Consider the following 21,518-nt stretch of genomic DNA (forward strand, 5'->3'; position numbering starts at 1 on the left):
GCACTCCAATCTGGGCGACAGAGTGAGACTCCAACTCAAAAAAAAAAAAAAGAAAAGAAATGACACAAACACACATATTAGCTATGGGTCATCAACATGACAGTCTTCTACCTCCACATCTTGTCTGACTAGAAGGTCTTCAGGGGTAATAACACGCATGGAGCTGTCATTTCCTATGATGACAACGCCTTCCTCTGTAATACTTCCTGAAGGACTTGCCTGAGTCTGTTTTGCAGCTAACTGTAGATACATATCAGTACTACAATGGTAGATACATATCATTATTATACATTTGGCAAAACTCACAGAACATACACCACACCAAGAATGAGTCCTAATGTAAACTATGGACTTGGGTGATGACAATGTGTCAATGTAGGTTCATTAATTTTAACAAATATGTGGGAAGGGATAGGAGATACATGGGAACTCTGTACTTTTCCCTCAATTATGCTGTAAACTGAAAACTATTTTAAAAAACAAAGTTTATTATTAAAAAAAGCAAAAAAATCAATTTAGTGATTTTATTTTAAATAGAATAGAAAATATCAAACCTCATCATATATAACTAACGTAAGTACTGTTTAGTGAAATGTTTGTTTTGAATACATATGTACATAAACATATTTATGCATATATAGGCCCTCAATATATCTTTTAAAAAACCTAAAAGTCATTAATTTAAAAGCTATCTGCTTCTCTTGCCTTCTAAAACATAAACAAATGTTTCGTCTCTTCTATTAGAAGCAAATCTTAACATACCTGCTCCAACATAATTTACAGCTTTAGCGGCTCTAACTGCAGCTTCTCCAAGCTTTTTTCTTATTTCAGGTGTAATACCAGGCTATGAAAAAAAATATTTAAAATAAATCTCCATTAGTAGTGTATCTTACTAAAAATTTCCATTAAATTCCAATATCGTCAGATGCTACATAATGGTGTTTCAGTCAACGAACGTCAATGACAGACCGCATATGTGACGATAGTCCCATAAGATTACAATGAAGTTGAAATATTCCTATCCCCTAGTGACATCATAGCCATCAAAACATCATAGCACAAGGCATTACTCATGTGTTTGTGGTGCTACTAGTGTAAACACACTTACCGCATAGCTAGTCGTATAAAAGCATAATAGCGCAATCATGTACAGTACACAACACTTGATAATGATAACAAGTGACTATGTTACTGGTTCACATTTACTATACTACTTTTTATCATACTTTAAAAGCAGCAGTCCCCAACCTTTTTGGCATCAAGGACCAGTTTCGTGGAAGACAATTTTTCCATGGATGGGGAGGAGGGGATCATCAGGCATTAGATTCTAATAAGAACCTCGCATGCACAGTTCACAATAGGCTTTGTGCTCCTGTGAGAATCTAATGCCACTACTGATTTGACAGAAGATGGAACTCTGTTCACCTGCCATTCACCTTCTGCAGTGCGGTCCCAGTTCCTAACAGGCCACAGACTGGTACCAGTCCACAGCCCAGGGGTTGGGGATCCCTGCTTTAAAGTGTATTTCTTCCATTTAAAAAAGTTTACTGTAAAACAGCCTCGGGCAGGTCCTTCAGGAGACTCCAGCTCCTGGGCTCCAGAGATCCTCCTGTGTCAGCCTCCTGAGTAATTTTTCGATATTTTGTAGAGAAGAGGTCTTGCTATGTTGCCCAGACTGGTCTTGAACTGCCTTGGTCTACTAAAGTGCTGGGATTATAGGCATGAGCCACTGTGCCTGGCCCGCTGTTTATCTTTAATACTGTATTTTTACTGTACTTTTTCTATGTTTAGGTATGTTTAGACATTCAAATATTTACCAGTGTGTTACAACAGCCTCCAGTATTCAGTGCAGTAACATGCTATACAAGTTTATAGATTAGGAGCAACAGACTATATATACCAATAGCCTACTTGTGTAGTGGGCTGTACCATTTAGGTTTGTGTGAGTACACTCCATGATATTCAGACAATGACAAAATAACGTGATGACGCATTTCTTAAAAGTCCTGTTAAGCAACACATCACTGTATTATACTTCTATGTATCATATATTGCATTAAAAATAAAAAGGCACGTTATACATTTCATCAAGAACTACTGTCCTATACCAGTTTAACTGTCAATATACCAAAGTTTAGTGATTCTGCTAATTTTTATGAATTTCAGCATAATTACATATCTTGTCCCTTGTCAACTATATGACAACTTTCATAACTGAATATCCACTTAAAATTACATGTATCAATATGAAAACCTTCAACAATCCTTAGTTGGTTTCAGGATGACAGGGTAATCTGCACCATGTGCCTAATGATTATTTTGAAATAATGGAAAACTTTGAGATTTCAAGTTAATAAGAAAGGTCCATGAAAAGAAATGCATATAGGTCGGGCTCAGTGGCTCAGCCTGTAATCCCAGCACTTTGGGAGGCCAAGGTGAGTGGATTGCCTGAGTCCATGGGTTCAAGACCAGCCTGGGCAACTTGGCAAGACCATGTCTCTACAATAAATAAAAAAATTAGTCGGGTATGGTAGCATGCGCCTATAGTTACAGCTACTTGGAAGGCTGAGGCAGAAGGATCACTGGTGCCCAGTAGGTTGATGCTGGGGTGGCCACAAGCATGCTACTGCACTCCAGCCTGGGCGATGGAGTGAGACCCCAACTCAAAAAAAAAAAGAAAGAAAAAAGAAATGCCTATTAATAAGAAAAGCTTTTTATGTTTTAAAACAGTGCTCTACAAATATATATTTAATTAATCACTGCCTGAGTTATTATTGACAATTTACTTCAAATGGTATAATATACTCTAAATAGAAACTGAATTTTAAATATAGTATAAGACTAACCGATTAACCAGAAACCTCTGATCCCTGACTTTTTGAAAATACTTATTGAAAAAAAAATGTATATAACCTGAACAAGAGCCTATGACAGTAGCAGGCTCCAAAGAAATGTAAATCCAAAAATACATAGTTCTGGTCACAGGTCTTGACACAGATAATAATCTAAACAAAGCAAGCAGAAAGCTCAAAGAGATGCAAACATGTTAAGGGAACAAAAGCTGCCAAAGGAGTGATGCTCTTTTCTTTACAATATAACCATTAACGCAGGAAAACAACTAGTATATTTTAGGAACATAAAATAGTTAAAAGTCTTCATTAAGCCGGGCTTGGTGGCTCAGCCTGTAATCCTGTGCCTTTGGGAGGCTGAGGTGAGTGGATTGCCTGAGCCTGCGAGTTCGAGACCCTCCTGGGCAGTGAGACCTCATCTCTACAATAAATAAAAAAAAAAAATCAGCCGGGTGTGGTAGCGCATGCCTGTAATTCCAGCTACTGGGAAGGTTGAGGCGGAAGGATCGCCGGAGCCCAGCAGGTCGAGGCTGCAGTGGCCGGGAGAGGCCACTGCACTCCAGTCTGGGCACCAGAGTGAGACTCCAATCAAAAAAAAAAGAGTCTTCATTAAAAAATACATTCAATTAACCAGACCATTTCATTCTGTTCCTATAATGTAATGAATTAATTCACTAGAATTAAGTTAATTACAATTCAAAATGCCTGCAATCCCAGCACTTTGGGAGGAAGAAGTAGGAGGACTGCTACTTCTTCCTGACAGCCCAGGAAGATCAGCCTGGACAACAAAATGAGAACTTGTCTCTACAAAAAAATACAAATATTAGTCAGGCACGGTGGTGCGCTGTAGTCCCAGCTACTTGAGGGGTTGAAGGATCGCCTGAGCCCAAAAGTTGGAGGCTGCGGTGAACTGTGATTGTGCAGTTTTTTGAGACTCTGACTCAAAAAAATAAATAAAATAAAAATAAAATGTGCATTGAAACCTCACTAGACAGCCACTCTAAGTCAGGCTTGGGATCAGAACAGATTTTCCCAGATTTCACCCAGGAAGAAGACAGTCTTGTTTTGGGACCCCCAGAACATCAAAACCTCTTCACCCCCAACACTACAGGAGATCTTTTCATTCCACTACTATTGGGAAGTGGCCACCAGGAGTTTGGGAGGTGGGAGACAGTAGCTTCACAGATTTCAGATGTGAAAATCAGAGTAATAAAGTTCACATTAGAGAGAAAAGTTTACAAATTTCTTTTACAAAGTCCTTACCGCTGGGGCCTCCTCAATGATCTTCTGATGTCGCCTCTGCACACTACAATCTCTTTCAAACAGGTACACAGCATTGCCATGGTGATCACCAAACACCTGGACTTCCACATGCCTATTTAAAAGCAACACACATGGTTATATACTTTGTTAACAGTGATAAATAACACATTTATTAAACTAAACTGTTAGCCACAATGAACAGGATTCCATCATTTCTATTTAGAAAGTGAAGCGGGGAGTGGAGGGGTATTAAGGAAACATGATGGCCACAGCTCAAAAAGCCACATGGAGAAAGGGTTTAACAAAGCAATGGTCAAGATATATTTTGACCTCAAAATAGATTATATATTTAGAAGCAAAACTATAATCCTGTAAAAACTCAGTGAAAAAGTTTCCATTTGTAGAATGAGCATTTAAGAGAAAAAAAAATGAATAGCCAATAAGAAAAGCATATTCCTCCACTCTAATAAAAAAATACATCTTTTAAAAAGCAGAATACAGAGACTTAAAGTAGGGATTAGTAACAAAAAGTACTAATTGTCAAGGAGAATACTGACAAATTTGACTTCATCAAAATTATAAACTATACTCACAATTCATAGATTGTCAAACAGAATGTTTTTATGACCTGTCTTTTTAAAACAACCCTTTCAAGTCAGATTTTATAAACTATGAAAGACTGAAATTAAAATGGCTCATCCAGGAAATTCAAATAAATTAAATTAATATGGATCATTCATATTTTAAGAATATACTAACATTAAATCATAATAAAACTCAAAAAAGGAACTTTAACGTTAAGTATAAAATTGTAAAAGTATGATAAATATTATGAATGAATACACATAACACTTGTGAAAATAAGGCTAATATAGACCATTTGGTGAACATGAAAGTATATGTTCACACTGTAGTTCACCTCACATGTTCACTACCATAATACAGAAATAAACGATCAGCAAAATTTTTTTTGGCTGATTTTTAAAAAGAAAAACTGTCAACATAGAGGAAATTTAAAAGCCAGGAAGTCTTGTAAATGTACTGTGTCAGCACAATGGGGTATTTCTATTCTTTTTGTTTACCTTATGACATACTACATTTAACCACTTGATATATCTTCTTGATATATCTTCTTTCCTAAATGTTCCATTTTTTAATTTTCCAACCTGTCCAATACATTCTCTTAATAAAATACTTAGGAGCTGATTCCTTCTTTTCTGTTTTTTTTTTTTTTTTTTTTTTTTGGTCTTGTTGACTTTTCCTCTTTTTATTTATCCTAAGCTATAATTGTCAAATACATCATTACCATTATTTTGAACAAACTGCTCTCTGTTCAATCAATTTAGAAAAAAGAAAAATAAGAGATTTTATTTTACCTTCACCTATTCCTTCTCTAATTCTCTTTAGATTCACATTTCTTATCTACATCATTTTCCTTTTCTCTGAAGCATTTCTGTTACTATTTCTTACAAGGCAGGTCTACTGGTGATGAATTTGCTCAATTTCTGTTTGTCTGATAAAGTATTTCTTCTTGACATTTGAAAGATAATTTCACTGGACATAGCTATCTAGGTTGGTGGTTTTTTTCCTCAACACTTTACATGCTGTTTCACTCTACTTTCTTCTTGTTTGTCTGGTTTCTGAAGGGATTTCTTACCCTTCTTCCTTTATAAGTAAACTCTCCCCTCACTCACCACCCTATGCTTCTTTAAAGATTTTCTATTTGTCTTTCTTTTTCTGCCATTTGAATATGATGTGCACAGGTGTAGATATTTTGGTATTCCACTTAGTGTCCTCTGAACTTCTTGATTCCATGGTTGAGTATCTGTTATTAATTTTGGAAAATTCTTGGTAACTACTACTTCAAACATTTCTCCTACTGCTTTCTCCCCTCCCCTTATGGCATTCAAATAACATGTTACAGACACCTTTTCAATTTGTCCCACAGTTCTTGGATATTCTGTTTTTGTTTGTTTGCTTTGTTTTTTATTTTTCTTTCTGCATTTCAGTTTGGGAACCTTCTATTAACGTATGTTCAAGATCACTGACTCGTTCCTTGGCTGTGTCTAACCTACTGATGAGTCCATCAAATGCATTCTTCATTTCTGTTAATGTTTCTCATTTCTGGCATTTTCTTCCAGTTCTCTTTTAGTGTTACCATCTCTCTGTTTACATTACCCACCTGTTCTTGCACATTCTCAACTTACTCCCTTAGAGTTTTCAACATATTAATCAGTTTAAATTCCCTATTTGATAACTCCTAGGCTTGTGTAATATCTTAGTCTGGTTCTGATGCTTACTTTGCCTCTTCAGACTGTACTTCTTCTTGTCCTTCAGCATGCCTTGTAATTTTTTTGTTAAAAGTAGAACATAATGTATCAGGTAATAGAATATGAGGTAAACAGATCTTTAAAGTGAGGTCTTATGTTAACCTGGCTAGGACACAGGCTGTGTTTAATGTCTGCAGTAGCTATGGGTGCCAGAGGTTTTATCTTTAATCTGAGTGTCTTTGGTTTCCCTAAAAACTCCTTCTTAATTAGAGTCTGTATTTTACAGCTCCTCTAGTTGTAATCCATTGTTAATATCCCAGAGACCTGGTAACATGTGTCTCAGTCTTTTTTGGCTGCTATAACAAAATATCTTAGATTAGGTAATTTATAAACAACAAAAATGTATTTCCTATAGTTCTACAGGCTGAGAAGTGCAAGATCAAGGCATTGGCAGATTCAGTGTCTGGCGAGGGACTGTTCCCCATAGATGGCACCTTGTTGCTGTGTCCTCACATGGTGAAATAGGGAAGTGGCAAATAGGCACCCGCAAGCCCTTTTACTGGGGACACTAATCCCATTCATGAGGGCAGAGCCCTCATGCCCTAATCACCTGCCAGAGGCCCTACCTCTTACTAACTTGGGGATTAAGCTTCAATATATGAACTTTAAATGGACAAAAACATTCAGACCATGGCAACATAGTAGTAAAATATGGGGAAGGGAAAGCATTCTATAAATTTATGATTAAATCTCAGTCTTTTAATGGCCCTGTATTTGTTCTGAGAAGTGTTTCTTAGTCTTGTTCTTTTTCTTCCATTAGGTGAAGCAGGAAGGCTACAGGGTTTTGGAGTTGGCTGACTGACTTGCTCCCAGGAGGAAAAGGGTCTAGTAACATTTCCCATGGTGTTAGAATTTCTTTCATTAGGGAGAATAGAATGCTTTGGATCTATTTCAAAATGGTTCCTTTTCCCCTCCCACTGCCCCAAAACATGGAGGATTTTTTTCTCAGATTTTTACTGTGAGAATCTGGTTAGATTCCTGGAGGTAAAACTTATGAAAGTGAGAGGTCCCTCCAAGGTTGGGCTCCAAGAAGTATCTCACGATCAAGACCACACTTAGCTACTTGTCAAAATTCCCATTTCAGTGTCATGGCTCTAGCAGCCCCTGCTCCAGGTAAGCTGATCTAGGGTGTGACTTGCTGTCTTCACACGCATGTCCAGACTTCAGAGTGGTGGTTTGTCCTGTCGCCTCAATTCTCTGATGGGTCTGAAGTCACTTACTTTCATTTTGTTCAGCTTTCTTCTTGCTTTTTAGATATGAGTGATGACTTCCAAGTTCTTCGCATATGGGAGCTGAAGTGTTTGTTTTTCAGTTCCAACTGTGAAGTTCTACCTCTTCCATGGTCTCTCTCAACTTTTGGCTGCCCCAGGGAAGGAAACATGATAGCAGGGATTCCAGTCATGAAGGGAACATGTGGGCCATATCAAGAGCACAGAGCAGCTCTTTCCTGAGTTCTCACAAGTTAGTTTGAACTTCTGAGAACTCTTCCTTTTGCTGCTTACAAGGAAAACTCAATGACAATCTGTGTTTTGTTATGACTTCTGTAGTCATTAAGTCACTCTTGTTATTTTCCTTCTCTGACCCTTTTCTGTGCTGCTTTATCTAACTTAGAGCTTCTGGAGCACAGTGTCTAAAACAGTCTGAGAATCAAGTGGTACATTAAATTCCAGCTGCTCCAACTCAGCAGTAAGTCTGGACAGATAGATAGCCAGATACAGCTGGTTTCTGTCAAGAGTATCTTGATATTTTCTAAGAGTTCTAAAATTTTTATTTTCCTACTTGTGTTTTCAACCTATCTAGAACATGTGTTGAATATGAACTGAGGAAGGAATCTGTCTTCTTTTTTTTTCCTTCTAAAATAATACCTTTTAAAGATGGTTTTCGATCCAAGTCCTTCAGACACACTTAATAGTTCTGACTGGATTTATAAAACATCTTAATATTTACTACCCTGACAACCTTTTGGCACTCCATTAGTTCAACAGGTAATTATCTAGCAGGATATAAAGTACATACAGTATTATCATGATATTCAAATATTACTAGAAAACACAAAATAGAAATACAGTCACACACCACATAGCATTTCAGTCAACAACAGACTGCATACAAAATGGTAATCTCATAGGATTAAGATAGAGTTGAAAATTCCTAGCATCTAGTGACACTAGTGCAACATACTACCTTTCCTATGTTTGGATATATTTAGATACACAAGTGCCTGCCATTGTGTTACAACATTGTGTTGCAGAATTCAGTATGGTAACATGCTGTACAGGTTTGTAGCCTAGGAGCAATACTCTATACCATATCGCCTAGGTGTAGTAAGTTATACCATCTAGGTTTGTGCAAGAGCAAACACTCTACAATGTTCCCACAGTGATTAAATCACCTAACAATGCATTTCTCAGAACGTATCTCTATCATTAAGCAATGCATGACTGTATGTAGAAATGTTAATAATATATGAGTTATTTTGTTTTCCATCTCCTGTGTTTTCTAAAAGTTTGTAATACATTCATATTACTTGTATATTTTTTAAAAAATAGTACTGATTACCTACTATGAGGAAAGTAGTATGCCAGGTAATATATAAAGGAAAACAAACAAACAAATAAATAAAGGGGTACCAAAAATGTATACACATTTTAAGAGATATTATCTATGTATTACTCTTAGGAGTTGAATTGAATTATGGTAGCAATGTGCAATATTACATTTGCTCAACTGCACTTCCACCATTTTCTTTGACTGTCCTGCCTGTCGTATGATACCAACATTCATTTGACTAACACCATCTTTTGAGCAAATGTCATACTTAAAATTCATATACACTATTTTTGGCAATATACACATACACACACACACACACACACACACACACACACACACACACAGCTAGATGGTGTAGTTTACCACACACCTAGGCTATATGGTCTAGACTCTTGCAGCTAATACATGTATAAATGTAAATGTGAACAACTGAACTCTAATTGAATTTCATTTACTATGCTATGCTTAGGGACAGTTCCAAGGGGCTCACGCAAGGGAAGCTTCAAGTTTATTACCTTCAAGGTAAATCCCTTTCTGGTCATAGTTCCCCAATAATTTATTCTGTTCACCTGACTTATAGGTCATATAAATATAAATATATAAATTTACACACACACACACACACACACACACCACACACACACACACATACACACACATACACACACACATACACACATATCTATAGAACAAGAAACTTTATAAAGAAACTTTTTTTTTGAGTCAAGAACTCACTCTGTTGTCCAGGCTGGAGTGTAGTGCACAATTATGAATACTGTAGCCTCAACCTGCTGGGCTTCTACCTCAGTCTTCCAAGTAGCTGAGACCACAGGCATGTGCCACCACGCCTGGCTAATTCTTTAATTTTACTGTAGACACGAGGTATCGTCACATTGTCCAGATTAGTCTTGAACTCTTGGGCTCAGACAATCCTCTTGCCTCAGCCTCCCAAATTGCTGGTATTATAGGTATGAGCCACCACACATGGCCAGAAACTTATTTTAAACAATAAACATGAAAATAAAATTCCAGAAAACATAACTATTTAGAATTCCTCACTTCATTTGCAACAGTGGTACCTAAAGAAGTAGTTTAGTGCAGTGGCTTAGAATATGAAGTCTAGAGTCAAACCTGTTAGGTTCAAATCTCAGCTTTACTACTTACTAGCTGGCTGACCTCAGACAAGTAATACGACTGCTCTGTTATTTAGTGTCTCATATAGTCTGGATATTTGGTCTCTCCAAATTTCATGTTTAAATATGATCCTCAACTGAGCAGAGTGGCTCACACCTGTAATCCCAGTACTTGGGAGGCGGAGGTGAGAGGATTGCCTGAGTCCAGAGTTTCGAGACCAGCCTGAGGAACTTGGCAAGACCTTGTCTCTACAATAAATAAAGAAAAATTAGCTGGACATGGTGGTGCATGCCTGCAGTTCTAGCTACTTGGAAGGCTGAGGGAGAAGTATCACCTGAGCCCAGCAGGTCAACGCTGCCGTGGCCATGAGCATGCCACTACACTCCAGCCTGGGTGACAGAGGGAGACGCCAACTCAAAAAACACAAACAAAAACAAATAACAAAATATGATCCTCAGTGTTATAGGTGAGGCCTATTAGATTCTTGGGTCATGGGAGCAGACCTCTCATGAATGGTTTGGTGCACTTCCCACAGTAATGAGTGAGCTCTTACTCTGTTAGTTCACATAAAACCTGATTATTAAAAAGAGGCTGGCAACTTCTCCTCTCTTTCTTTCTCTCTGTCTCACCATGTGAAATGCCTGTTCCTTCTTCGTTTTCTGCCATGATTGTGAGCTTCCTGAGGCCCTCACCAGAAAGAGATGCCAGCACTATGCTTCTTGTATAGTCTGTAGAACTGTGAGCCAAAACAAACCTCTTCTCTTTATAAATCACCCAGTCTAAGGTAATTCTCTACAACAAAACAAAACACTGTCCTCATCTGTAAAATGAGAATAGTACCTACCTAATGAAGTTGTTGTAAGAATTAGATTAGAATTAGAAGGACTAGTTGGGCTCGGTGGCTCAGCCTATAATCCCAGCACTTTGGGAGCCTGAGGTGAGTGAAATGCCTGAGCCTGTGGGTTCAAGACCAGCCCAGGCAACTTGGGGAGACCTTGTCTCTACAATAAATAAAAAATTAGCTGGACATGGTAGCATCCGCCTATAGTTCCAGCTACTTGAAAGGCTGAGGCGGAAGGATCGCCGGAGCCCAGTAGGTCGAGGCTGTGGTGGCCAGGAGTATGCCACTACACTCCAGTGCGGGTGACAGAGTGAGACTCCAACTCAAAAAAAAAAAAAAAGAACTAGAAGGACTGCAAGATTACTTAGTATATGTAAAATATTTAGAATCTGGTACATGGTAAGTACAATAGAAATGTTAACTGCTATTATTATTTATTAATATATCACTTTTTATTATAATTCAACTTGGGTAACTAATTCCATTTTCTGAGAATCTCAACTGATGCTCAGAGTTCTATAAATACAGTTTAATTTATTACAATAATTTTTTTATATTGAAAAAACCCTAAATTTCATCAACTTTCAAGAAACAGACTGAATGAATTAATGGTATATCAATATCATGGAACCGTTAAGCCATCAAAGAAAAGAATGAGGTAGACCTGTATTTACTGACATGGAAAGATGTCTAAGATATTAGTGTATAATACGTAAGTATACAATAGTATATAAGAGTCTATTCACTGTTCTTAGCTATGTATTTTGTTTTCTATATACACATGTATATATGTTTCTATTCACATAGAAAATGCCTGAATGAATGCGTACCATCCCATAAACAATGGTTACATCAAGGGGTGGAATTGAAAAACTTAATGTACTTATGTACTATGACAATTTTACATTTTATAGAATGTGCATGCATTACTTAAAAAAAATTTTTTTTTTTTTGAGTTGGAGTCTCACTCTGTCGCCCAGGCTGGAATGCAGTGGCACGCTGTTCATGGCCACCACAGCCTCGACCTGCTGGGCTCAGGCAATCCTTCCACCTCAGTCTTCCATGTAGCTAGAACTACAGGCACACACTACCACGATGGACTAATTTTTGTGATTTATGTAGAGACGAGGTCTCATCAAGTTGTCCAGGCTTGTCTAGAATCCCTAGACTCAGGCAGTCTTCTTGCCTCGGCCTCCCAAAGTGCTGGGATTACAGGCTGAGCCAACACGCCCCGCCTACTTTTGTAATTTAATTTAAAAAATCTGGGTCAGAAAAATAAGCTCAACCCACCTTGGTGTGTCCACAAACTTCTCAATCAGCATAGCATCGTCATTGAAAGACTTCTTAGCTTCTCTCCGTGCTGACTCTAACCGTTCTTGAAATTCGTTTTCTGCTTGAACAATCCTCATGCCCTAAGAGAGAAGAGAGTTATAACTACAACATGAATAAAACAAAGAAGACTAGCCTGAAATGGTAAACACAAGCACACATCATCTTACTTTTCCTCCTCCACCCCGGACAGCTTTAATCATGACAGGATAACCGATTCTCCCAGCGTGTTCCTTCAGGCATTGGTCTGATTGGTCCTCACCATGATAACCTTCCACAACAGGCACTCCAGCAGCAGTCATTATGGATTTAGATGTGCTTTAGAGTTGGAAAAAAAAAAAGACACACCAATTTATGAAATACTTCTTTTTTTTTGTTTTGTTTTAGAGACAGGCCTTGATCCCCTGGGCTCAGGCAATTCTTCTACCTCAGCCTCACAAGTATCTGGGACTACAGGTGCATGCCACTACACCCAGCTAATTTTTTTTTTTTTTTAGTTTTTGTAGAGATGGGGTCTCACTATGTTGCCCATGCTAGTCCTGAACTCCTGGCCTCAAGCAATCCTCCTGCCTTGGCCTCCCAAAGTGATAGGATTATAGTCATGAACCACCACTCCTAGTCTTCTATGAATTATTTCATTCAAGAAAAATACAAATACAGCTCACTCTACAAATTACAGTAGAACTCTTTAAAGAAAACATCCCATGGGTAAAGAAAGAACTACAGTCTGAGACAACAAATATTAATACAAATATTAAAATGCCTATTAGTTTCATGTGGTAGCTGATCCCAACTTATTTTTATTCCCCAAACCTAATTAATATATTAGCAACTAATTAAATATTTTCTTTAACTCAGTGGCATTTCCCTTTTTATTACAGATAAATGACTTATGCCTGCAACAAGAGTATAATTAAAACACCTATTATAGTAATACAAATGATTTCAACTGACCTCCATATGATTATTTTTTTTTTATTTTATTGTAAAGCTGTGGGGTACAAGTCAGGATTAGGTACATAAGAAGTCTACATGCAGGTGAAGTTTGGGCCCCCAACCGGTCTTCACTCCCCTGGTTTAGGACGAGGTTCCCTTAATGATGTTATGTGCTCCCCCCAGTATGGTTATATTTAAAAAGACATAAACTCATACCTCTTTATACCCATGTCTCTAATTGCAGATGAAGGAGGCCCTATAAAAATAATTCCTTCTTGCTTACAAAGTTCAGCAAATTCCATGTTTTCTGAAAGAAAACCATACCCTGGATGGATAGCCTAGAAGTGAGAAATAAAACAACAAACTTACTAGGTAGTTCTCAACTGGCAAAGCTCTGATGCAGGTTGAAATTGTCTTCATCTGGGGAGGCCTTCCCCATATGAGTAATAAGTACACTACAGTCTCTATCAAAATCTATTTCCAAAAAAATACCTGAAACGGCCACACTAAAGCCTTGAGACTTACCTAAATAAGAAGAATCTGTAGTTCTTTTTATTATTATATATAACATAAAAGTTACCATTTTAACCACTTTTAAATATACAACTCTGTGGCATTAAGTACATTCATCATGTTATACAACCATCACCACCATCCACCTCCAAAATGTTTTCATCATCCCAAACATAATTTCCCTCTTTTTTTTCTCCCTGGTCCCTGGTAACCTCTATTTTACTTTGTTTCTATGAATTTGCCTAGTCAGGGTAACTCATATAAATGGAACTGTACAATGTTTGTCTCTTTGAGTCTGGCTATTTCATCTAGCATAATTTGTCAATGTTCATTCACGTAGCATGTATCAGAATTTCCTTTATTTTAAAAACTAACAGTCCACTTCATGTATTTCCACATTTTGATTTATCCATCAGCTAGTGAAGGACACGTGGGTTACTTCTAATTTTCAACTACTGTGAATAGTGCTGCTATGAACATTGATATACACGTATCTGAGTTCCTGCTTTAAATTCTTTTAGGTACATACCAAAAATAGAATTGCTGGGTCATATGGTACAGAAAAGTCTGTATCTTAATTTAAAATAATATTGCCATTAGGGTAAAATGTCACAGAGTAAAAGGCTTCAAGGTGGCAAGGGAGATTTATTGACTCTGTCTCCATGTAAAACTGACCTAGAACTGAAACCATGGTATCTAAAAGTTGAACAGGACACTAGCACAGTAATAGCTCACTTATCTTCAGGTCACTGTCTACCAATGTCACCTTTCCAGAAGAAAAGCTAGAAGCAAATGAAAAGTCATGTGTTAAAGTATACAGTAGTGCCCCCTTAATCCTCAGGGAATATGCTTCAAGACTATTAGAGATGCCTGCAACTGTGGACAGTACTGAACTGGACTGCTGAAAACTGAAACACATTTTGGTTTGTGTCTTCCACACACAAATTGAATGTCTTCCCACCTTAACTAAGCAGTGATCGTGCACTATGGGCGCAATTTTTGCAGTCTGGGAGTATGTAGGCAAAACAGTGAATTTCCTTTTCCCTTTTCACAATTTCATGAATAGAAGCTTCACTTTTACCATAGATCTTAGCAACTTCAGCTCATAGGTTTTTTTATTTCCTTATGAAGTCAAGAACATCCACCTTTTCACTTAAAGGAAGCATGCTATGGTTTCTCTTTGGCATATCTGAATTGCTACCATTATTACTCTTGCACTTTGGGGCCAATATTAAGCAAAACAATCATTACTTGGACACGAGCACTGTGGTGCCACAACAGTTGATCTGGTCACTGAGAGGGCTAATAAGTGTCTAATGGGCAGGAAGCAAGAGCATGGAGATGCTGGATGAAGGAATGAATGATTTATGTTCTGGGTGGGATGAGGCAGACTGCATGAGATCTCATTTTGCCACTCAGAACTGCAATTTAAAACTTACAAGTTGTTTATTTCTGGAAGTTTCCAAGTAACATTTTCAAATCATGGATGACTGCAGGTAACTGAAACCACTGAAAGTGGAACTGTGAATCAGGAGGGACTCCTGCCATATACATTAAGTGAAACAAGAAACCCTCGGACGTCAGCCTAGGTACTTCTAACTTACTCAGAATTTTAACACATCCACGTATCTGGTTTTCTAGCCCATAGAAGAGGAAAATCAGCAACTGAAGGATAGCAAGATCTCTAAGAGTAAACACGCTGACAGCAAAAAGGGAGGAAACAGGAGAATGCAAAAGGCAAAGGGCTCAGATGACTTGGTGAGGAATGAAGTAACACTCCACCACCAGCAGTTCTGAGAACAGGAGAAACCCTAACGTAATGCGTGTATTATAGTCATAACCAAAGGACTACAAAAAGGAAGAAGCATGGTCTACCCTATTTCAAAACAGTTCAGTTCAAAGAACATTTCAGAATTAAGGGGGTAAGTTTCAGATGTCTGGGAAACTCATATGAACAGAAAAACCCACATCCTGGTGACAGGAAAGAACACAGTACGAGACATAGATACAATGCTGGATAGTCACAATTTCTGGTGAGTTTGGAGTTTTGTTTTGTCTGTCATCCATCCATCCATCCATCCATCCATCCATCTATCTGTCTATCTCTATCTGCCTGCCTGCCTGCCTGCCTATCTACCTATCCATCTAATGTAGAGACAGGGCCTAGCTATGTTGCCCAGGATGGTCTCAAACTCCTGGCCTCAAGCGATCTTCCCACCTCAGCTTCCCAAAGTGCTGGAATTACAGGTGTGAGCCATAGCATCCAGCCTGCTTCTTTTAAATCAAAGTTCAATTTTCGTATTTTATCTAAAATAGTTAAACACTTACGTTACGTCAAGTCAATGGGTCTGTAACCTAGTCTTCCCTGGTTTGGGGAGGTTTTTGCGGTATGATTTACAATACACAGAACTCACCCATTTATAATTTGATGAATTTAGTAAATCTATACAACTGTGCAACTATTACTACAATCCAGCTTTAGAACTCTTCTGTCACCTGAACAAGTTCCCACGTGACCATATGCAGTCAATCTTTGTTTCCAGACCTGAGCAACCACTGACCTGCTTTCTGTCTCTATGGTTTTGCCTTTAAAAAAAAATTCATATAAATAGCATCATAGAGTACATAAGCCTTTTGTGTCTGGCTTCTTTGGTTTAGCATAATTTCCTGAGGCTCACTCGTGTTACTACGTGTCAGTAGCTCATTTCTTTTTATAGTATAGATTCCATCATGTAGATATTCCACATTTTGTTTACTCATCCATTTGGGTTTTTTCCAGTTTGAAGTTATTATGAATAATGCTGTTATAAACATTCATGGTCAAGTCTGTGTGAACATATTTTTCATTTCTCTTGGGTAAATACTCAGGGATGCAATTGTTAGGCCATGATATGGTAAGGATATGCTTCACTTTTTAGGAAACAGTCAAATTGTTTTCTAAAGCAGCTGTACTATTTTGCATTTCCATCAGCAATTTATGATGGTTCCAGGTTTCCCCATATCCCTGCCAACATGTTATATAATCAGTCAAGTTTACTTTAGCCATTCTAGTGGGTGTGTAGTGGCAGTGCACTTTTAAAACATCATTGAGATATAACTTATATACCCTAAAACTCACCCCACCCAATGATTCTCAGTGCACCCACAGAGTTGTGCAATCACTACCATAATCAAACATGCTAAGACCTAATGTAAGTTTTGGCACCCCCACAAAGGAAATCCTATACATATTGGCATTCCTTTCCCATTCCCCACACACCCCCAGCACTAGGCGACCGCTAATCTACTTTCTGTCTCTATAGATTTGCCTTTTGTTGACACTTTATATAAAGGGAATCATATGACACAGACTTTTGTGGCTGCCTTCTTTCACTGAACATATTTTCAAGCTTCATCCGGTTTTTAGCACATGTCGGCATGTCATTCCTTTTTACTGCCGAAGAACATTCCACTGTATGAATATACCACATTTTATTTATCGATTCATCACTTTAGAGACATTTGCTTTGCTTTCATGTTTGGCTATTATGAATGCTGCTGCTATAAACATTCACATATAGATTTTTGTAAGGATATATGTTTTCACTGCTTTTGAATATACACCCAAGAACTGGAGTTACTGATTCATACGTTTTCTTATGTTTACCTTTTGAGAAGTTGCAAAGCTGACTTCCAAAGTGGCTGCTCCAGCTTACGTTCCCATCAGTAATGTATGAGGTTCCAATATCTCCACATCTTCACCCATACTTACCATCTCTTTTTGATCACAGTAGCCTAATGAGTATGAAGTTGTATCTCAATGAGGTTTTAATTTGTATTTCTCTAATGGCTAATTATGTTGAACATCTTTTAATGGGTTTCTTGGGCATTTTTATGTCTTCTCTGGTGAAGTGTCTATTCAAATATTTTGTCTATTAAAAAAACTGGGTTGTCTGATAATTGAGTCCTTATATTTTGGATACAAGTCTTTCATCAAATACATGTTCTGCACATAATTTTTCCCAGTCTGTGGCTTTTCTTTTTGTGTTCTTAGTGGTTTATTTGGAAGAGTAAAAAGTTTCAAATGCTGATGAAATTTGCTTTATCAATTTTTCTTTCATGAATCATTCTTATAGTATCATGTATAAAAAATCTTTGCCTAATCTAAGGTCTCAAAGATTTTCTCCTATGCTTTCTTCTGGAAGTTTTATAGTTTTAGGTCTATGATATACTTCAAGTTAATATTTTTGTGAAAGGTGGGGTCTAGGATCTAGACTATAGGTTCATCTTTTTGCAAAGAGATATCCAATTGCTTCAGTGCAATTTTTTGAAAAAACTCTCCTTTCTTCCATTGGATTACTTTAGCACCTGTATTCAAAAATCAATTGACTACTACTTATGGGTTAAGTTTATTTTTGAGTTTTTTATTCTGTTCAACTAATCTGTATGTTTACCCTTATACCAGTACCATGCCATTTTGATTATTGTAGTTTTTAAATACATTTTAAAGCACCTAAACCCACAAATTTATTAGGCTTTTCTAAATTGTTTTTCGCTACATATCAGGCTTTTGACTGTTTTAGGATCAGCTTGTCAATTTTTATTTTTAAAAGTCTGTTGGGATTCTTTTTTTTTTTGAGTCAGAGTCTCACTCTGTGAACTCAGGCTGGAGTAGAATGGCAGGTGTAGTGGCATGATCACGACTCATCACAGCCTTGACCTCCTGGGTTCAAGTGACCCTTCCACCTCTGCCTCCCAAGCAACTAGAAATTCAGGTGGACACCACCACACCCAGTTAATTACTTTATTTTTTTGTAGAGTGAAGGTCTTGCTATGTTGTCCAGGTTGATCTTGAACTCCTGGGCCCAAGTGATTCTCCCACCTTGGCCTCCCAATGTGTTGGGATTAGAGATGTGAGTCACCATGCCCAGCCTGTTTTTAGCTATGTATTAGGCTCTTTGGCTATTTTAAGATAAGTTTGTCAATTTTTTTTTTAAGTCTGTTGGGATTTTGATAAAGACTGCATTAAGTATATAAGTTAGACAAAATTTGTCATCTTACCAATCATGAGTGTTCTGATGATATATCTATTTATCTAGAACTTCATTAATATCTCTCAGCAATGTTTTATAGTTTTTAGTACACAGGTCTTGAACTGCTTTTGCTAACTTCATTCCTAAGTATTTGATTCTTATTGATGCTACTGTAAATGTAATTGTTTCCTTAAGTTTGTTTCCACAGTGTTTGCTACTAGTCTCCTTTCTTTTTTTATTTTTTATTTTATTTATTTTAAAGATGTGGGGTACAATTCAGGGTTAGGTACACAAATGTTCATTATGTATGTACCCTCCTTGATACAGTGTGCCCCCCCTTCTCTTTTAACAGATACTTAATTCAATGGAACTCTTTGATGAACTGATAAAAACTCTCCTTTCATAACTAAAAAGAAAAGCAGCTATCTCCTTGTGAAAATAAAGTTCAACTGTACATTCTGGGAATGGCCTGAAGAAGTTTAACTAATTCCTCTTAGAAAGAACAAGTTAGTATACCCAAATCATGATATTCTTGAGCATTTGAATGGATTGAAAGGGAAACACCACCACCACTAGCAGTGTGAGTGTGCCAATCCTCTCACTTTAGGCACATGTGGAGTGCCACTTCACCCTGGCGGGTCACAGGATTGCAAGCCTGCTGAGATTGTTCATATCATGGTACTAAACAGAGAAAATTGATATTTCCTGCCTTTAAATCTTTGCCAAAATAATTTCTTCCAATTTTTGCTTTATATTTACTTTGCTCTGCAACTTGTTCAAGCATATGCATACATCCAAAGTTATTGCTGTTGGCTCCATCTTCAAGCAGAGTTTGATAAAAGCTGGCTCTGCCTTCAAGCAAAAATGAGATCTAAGCTTTCCACAGTGAAAGGACAAGTCATACTCTTTAAATTCTTATTACCAAGAATTTCCTACCCACGTCTGTGATATCTAAAAATATGCGTTTCCACAAAAATATCTATGTTGGGATTGGAATGCAAATTTGTGTTGCCACTTACACTTATAATAGTCTAACTTGTTTTACAGGTGTATATAAGACTTAAATGTCATGTTTTTTAATGTCTATACATTATTAAATTACTACACTGTGGATGATTTACATAGTAATTTGATTAAGTTCTCAAATTAATAAAACATGTTAATATGAAAAAAATAAACACAAAGGGTTTTATAATGCTGGGATTACAGGCATTAGCCACCACACCTGGTTGCAAGAGCTTTTTAAAAAATAACTTTTCAGCTGGGCTCGGTGGCTCAGCCTGTAATCCTGCGCCTTGGGACGCTGAGGTGAGTGGATTGCCTGAGCCCGCGGGTTCGAAACCTGCCTGGGCAACTTAGTGAGACCTCATCTCTACAATAAATCAAAAAATTAGCTGGGCATGGTAGCGTGCACCTGTAGTTCCAGCTACTTGGAAGGCTGAGGCGGAAGGACCGTCGGAGTCCCAGCAGGTCAAGGCAGCGGTGGCCGGGAGCGGCCACTGCACTCCAGTCTGGGCGACAGAGTGAGACTCCAACTCAAAAAAAAAAAAAACTTTTCGCCAGGTATGGTGGCTCAAGATTGTAATCCCAGCACTTTGGGAGGCCGAGACAAGAGGATTGCCAGAGCCCAGGGGTTCGGGAACAGCCTGGGCAACTTGGTGAGCTTCGTCTCTACAATATATCAAAAAATTAGCCGGGTGTGGTAGCATGCACCTGTAGTTCTGGCTACTTGAAAGGCTGAGGCAGAAGGATTGCCTGAGCCCAGCAGATTGATGCTGGGGTAGCAGCCTGGGTGACAGAGTGAGACTCTGACTCAAAAAAACAAACAAAAAAAAACAACTTTTCACTAAAATATAATACACATATAGAAAAGTACATTTGTCATAAGTGTACAGTTCCTATGTCCATAGTTTTCTTAAACTGAATACACCTGTGTAGCACTCAGATTAAGAAAGAGAATATCACTGACACACCAAAAGACTCTTCATGTTCCTTTCCAGTCACCACAGATCCCTCTCCCTCCATCAAGGCAGTTCAACATTGTCTTTAAAAGCTCCTCAGGTGATTCTAACCTGAAGACAGGGTTGACTACGACCTCTTTCCCAGCCAGAGACAGTCTGAGACAACCAGCAATCAGGAGAACTGGCCTAAGAAACACTGACATCTTCTAGAATCTTTCAATATAGCAATGTCACCACACATCACTTGTAAATTTAGCTCACTTGTAAATTTTACTTTAATGCCCATAAAAAGTACCTATGTCAAGCTGCCGCATTAAGAACAATTTTACAGTTTTGGGAAACTTCCTTCAAATCACCATACATGTATCCTTCAAATCACCATACATGTATTATTCAATGTCCCTTATCAGATGATCAATAATTTTCTTCTTCAAAGTCAGAGAAAAGTTTGCTCTATTTGGCAAGTATCTTTTTATTAGAGGCAAGCTTTGTGGATTGTAACCTACTAAGTTTCCTTTATGATCAGGGCTGCCAGGAAGAGCTAAGTAGCTTTTCTTAAGCTTTCTGATTTAATTCCAAACCCTACGCTGCCATATTACTTGGTTTTTGCTCTTTTATCCTTTGTTTTCATCACTATCTGTAACTTTCGCAAGGCATGTCAAATCTTGACTATCCAGGCAAGATGGAGTTTTTAAAAATGTTTTATTCTTTTCAAAAAAAGTATTTATTTTGAAATATATTTCAAAATAATTATTGTTTTACTATTTGTGTTATTATAGCATCTAATGTAATACTAA

General features: G+C 37.6%; 1 protein-coding gene across 1 annotated transcript in view; it reads right to left on the reverse strand.

Moving 5' to 3' along the window:
- Positions 1–21,518, reverse strand: part of MCCC1 (methylcrotonoyl-CoA carboxylase 1) — a 72,908-nt gene that overhangs the window by 37,926 nt on the left and 13,464 nt on the right. The window contains exons 5-9 of the mRNA XM_008070684.2: positions 13,452–13,573; positions 12,470–12,617; positions 12,261–12,382; positions 4,113–4,224; positions 763–844 (exon numbers count right to left, since the gene is read on the reverse strand). Coding sequence (XP_008068875.2) covers positions 763–844; positions 4,113–4,224; positions 12,261–12,382; positions 12,470–12,617; positions 13,452–13,573 — 586 coding nt within the window. The remainder of the gene's footprint in view (positions 1–762; positions 845–4,112; positions 4,225–12,260; positions 12,383–12,469; positions 12,618–13,451; positions 13,574–21,518) is intronic.

This window comes from Carlito syrichta, unplaced genomic scaffold (genome assembly GCF_000164805.1).
Source record: "Carlito syrichta isolate Samal-C Ts95f unplaced genomic scaffold, Tarsius_syrichta-2.0.1 Scaffold313936, whole genome shotgun sequence".
In the NCBI taxonomy this organism is placed as follows: domain Eukaryota; kingdom Metazoa; phylum Chordata; class Mammalia; order Primates; family Tarsiidae; genus Carlito; species Carlito syrichta.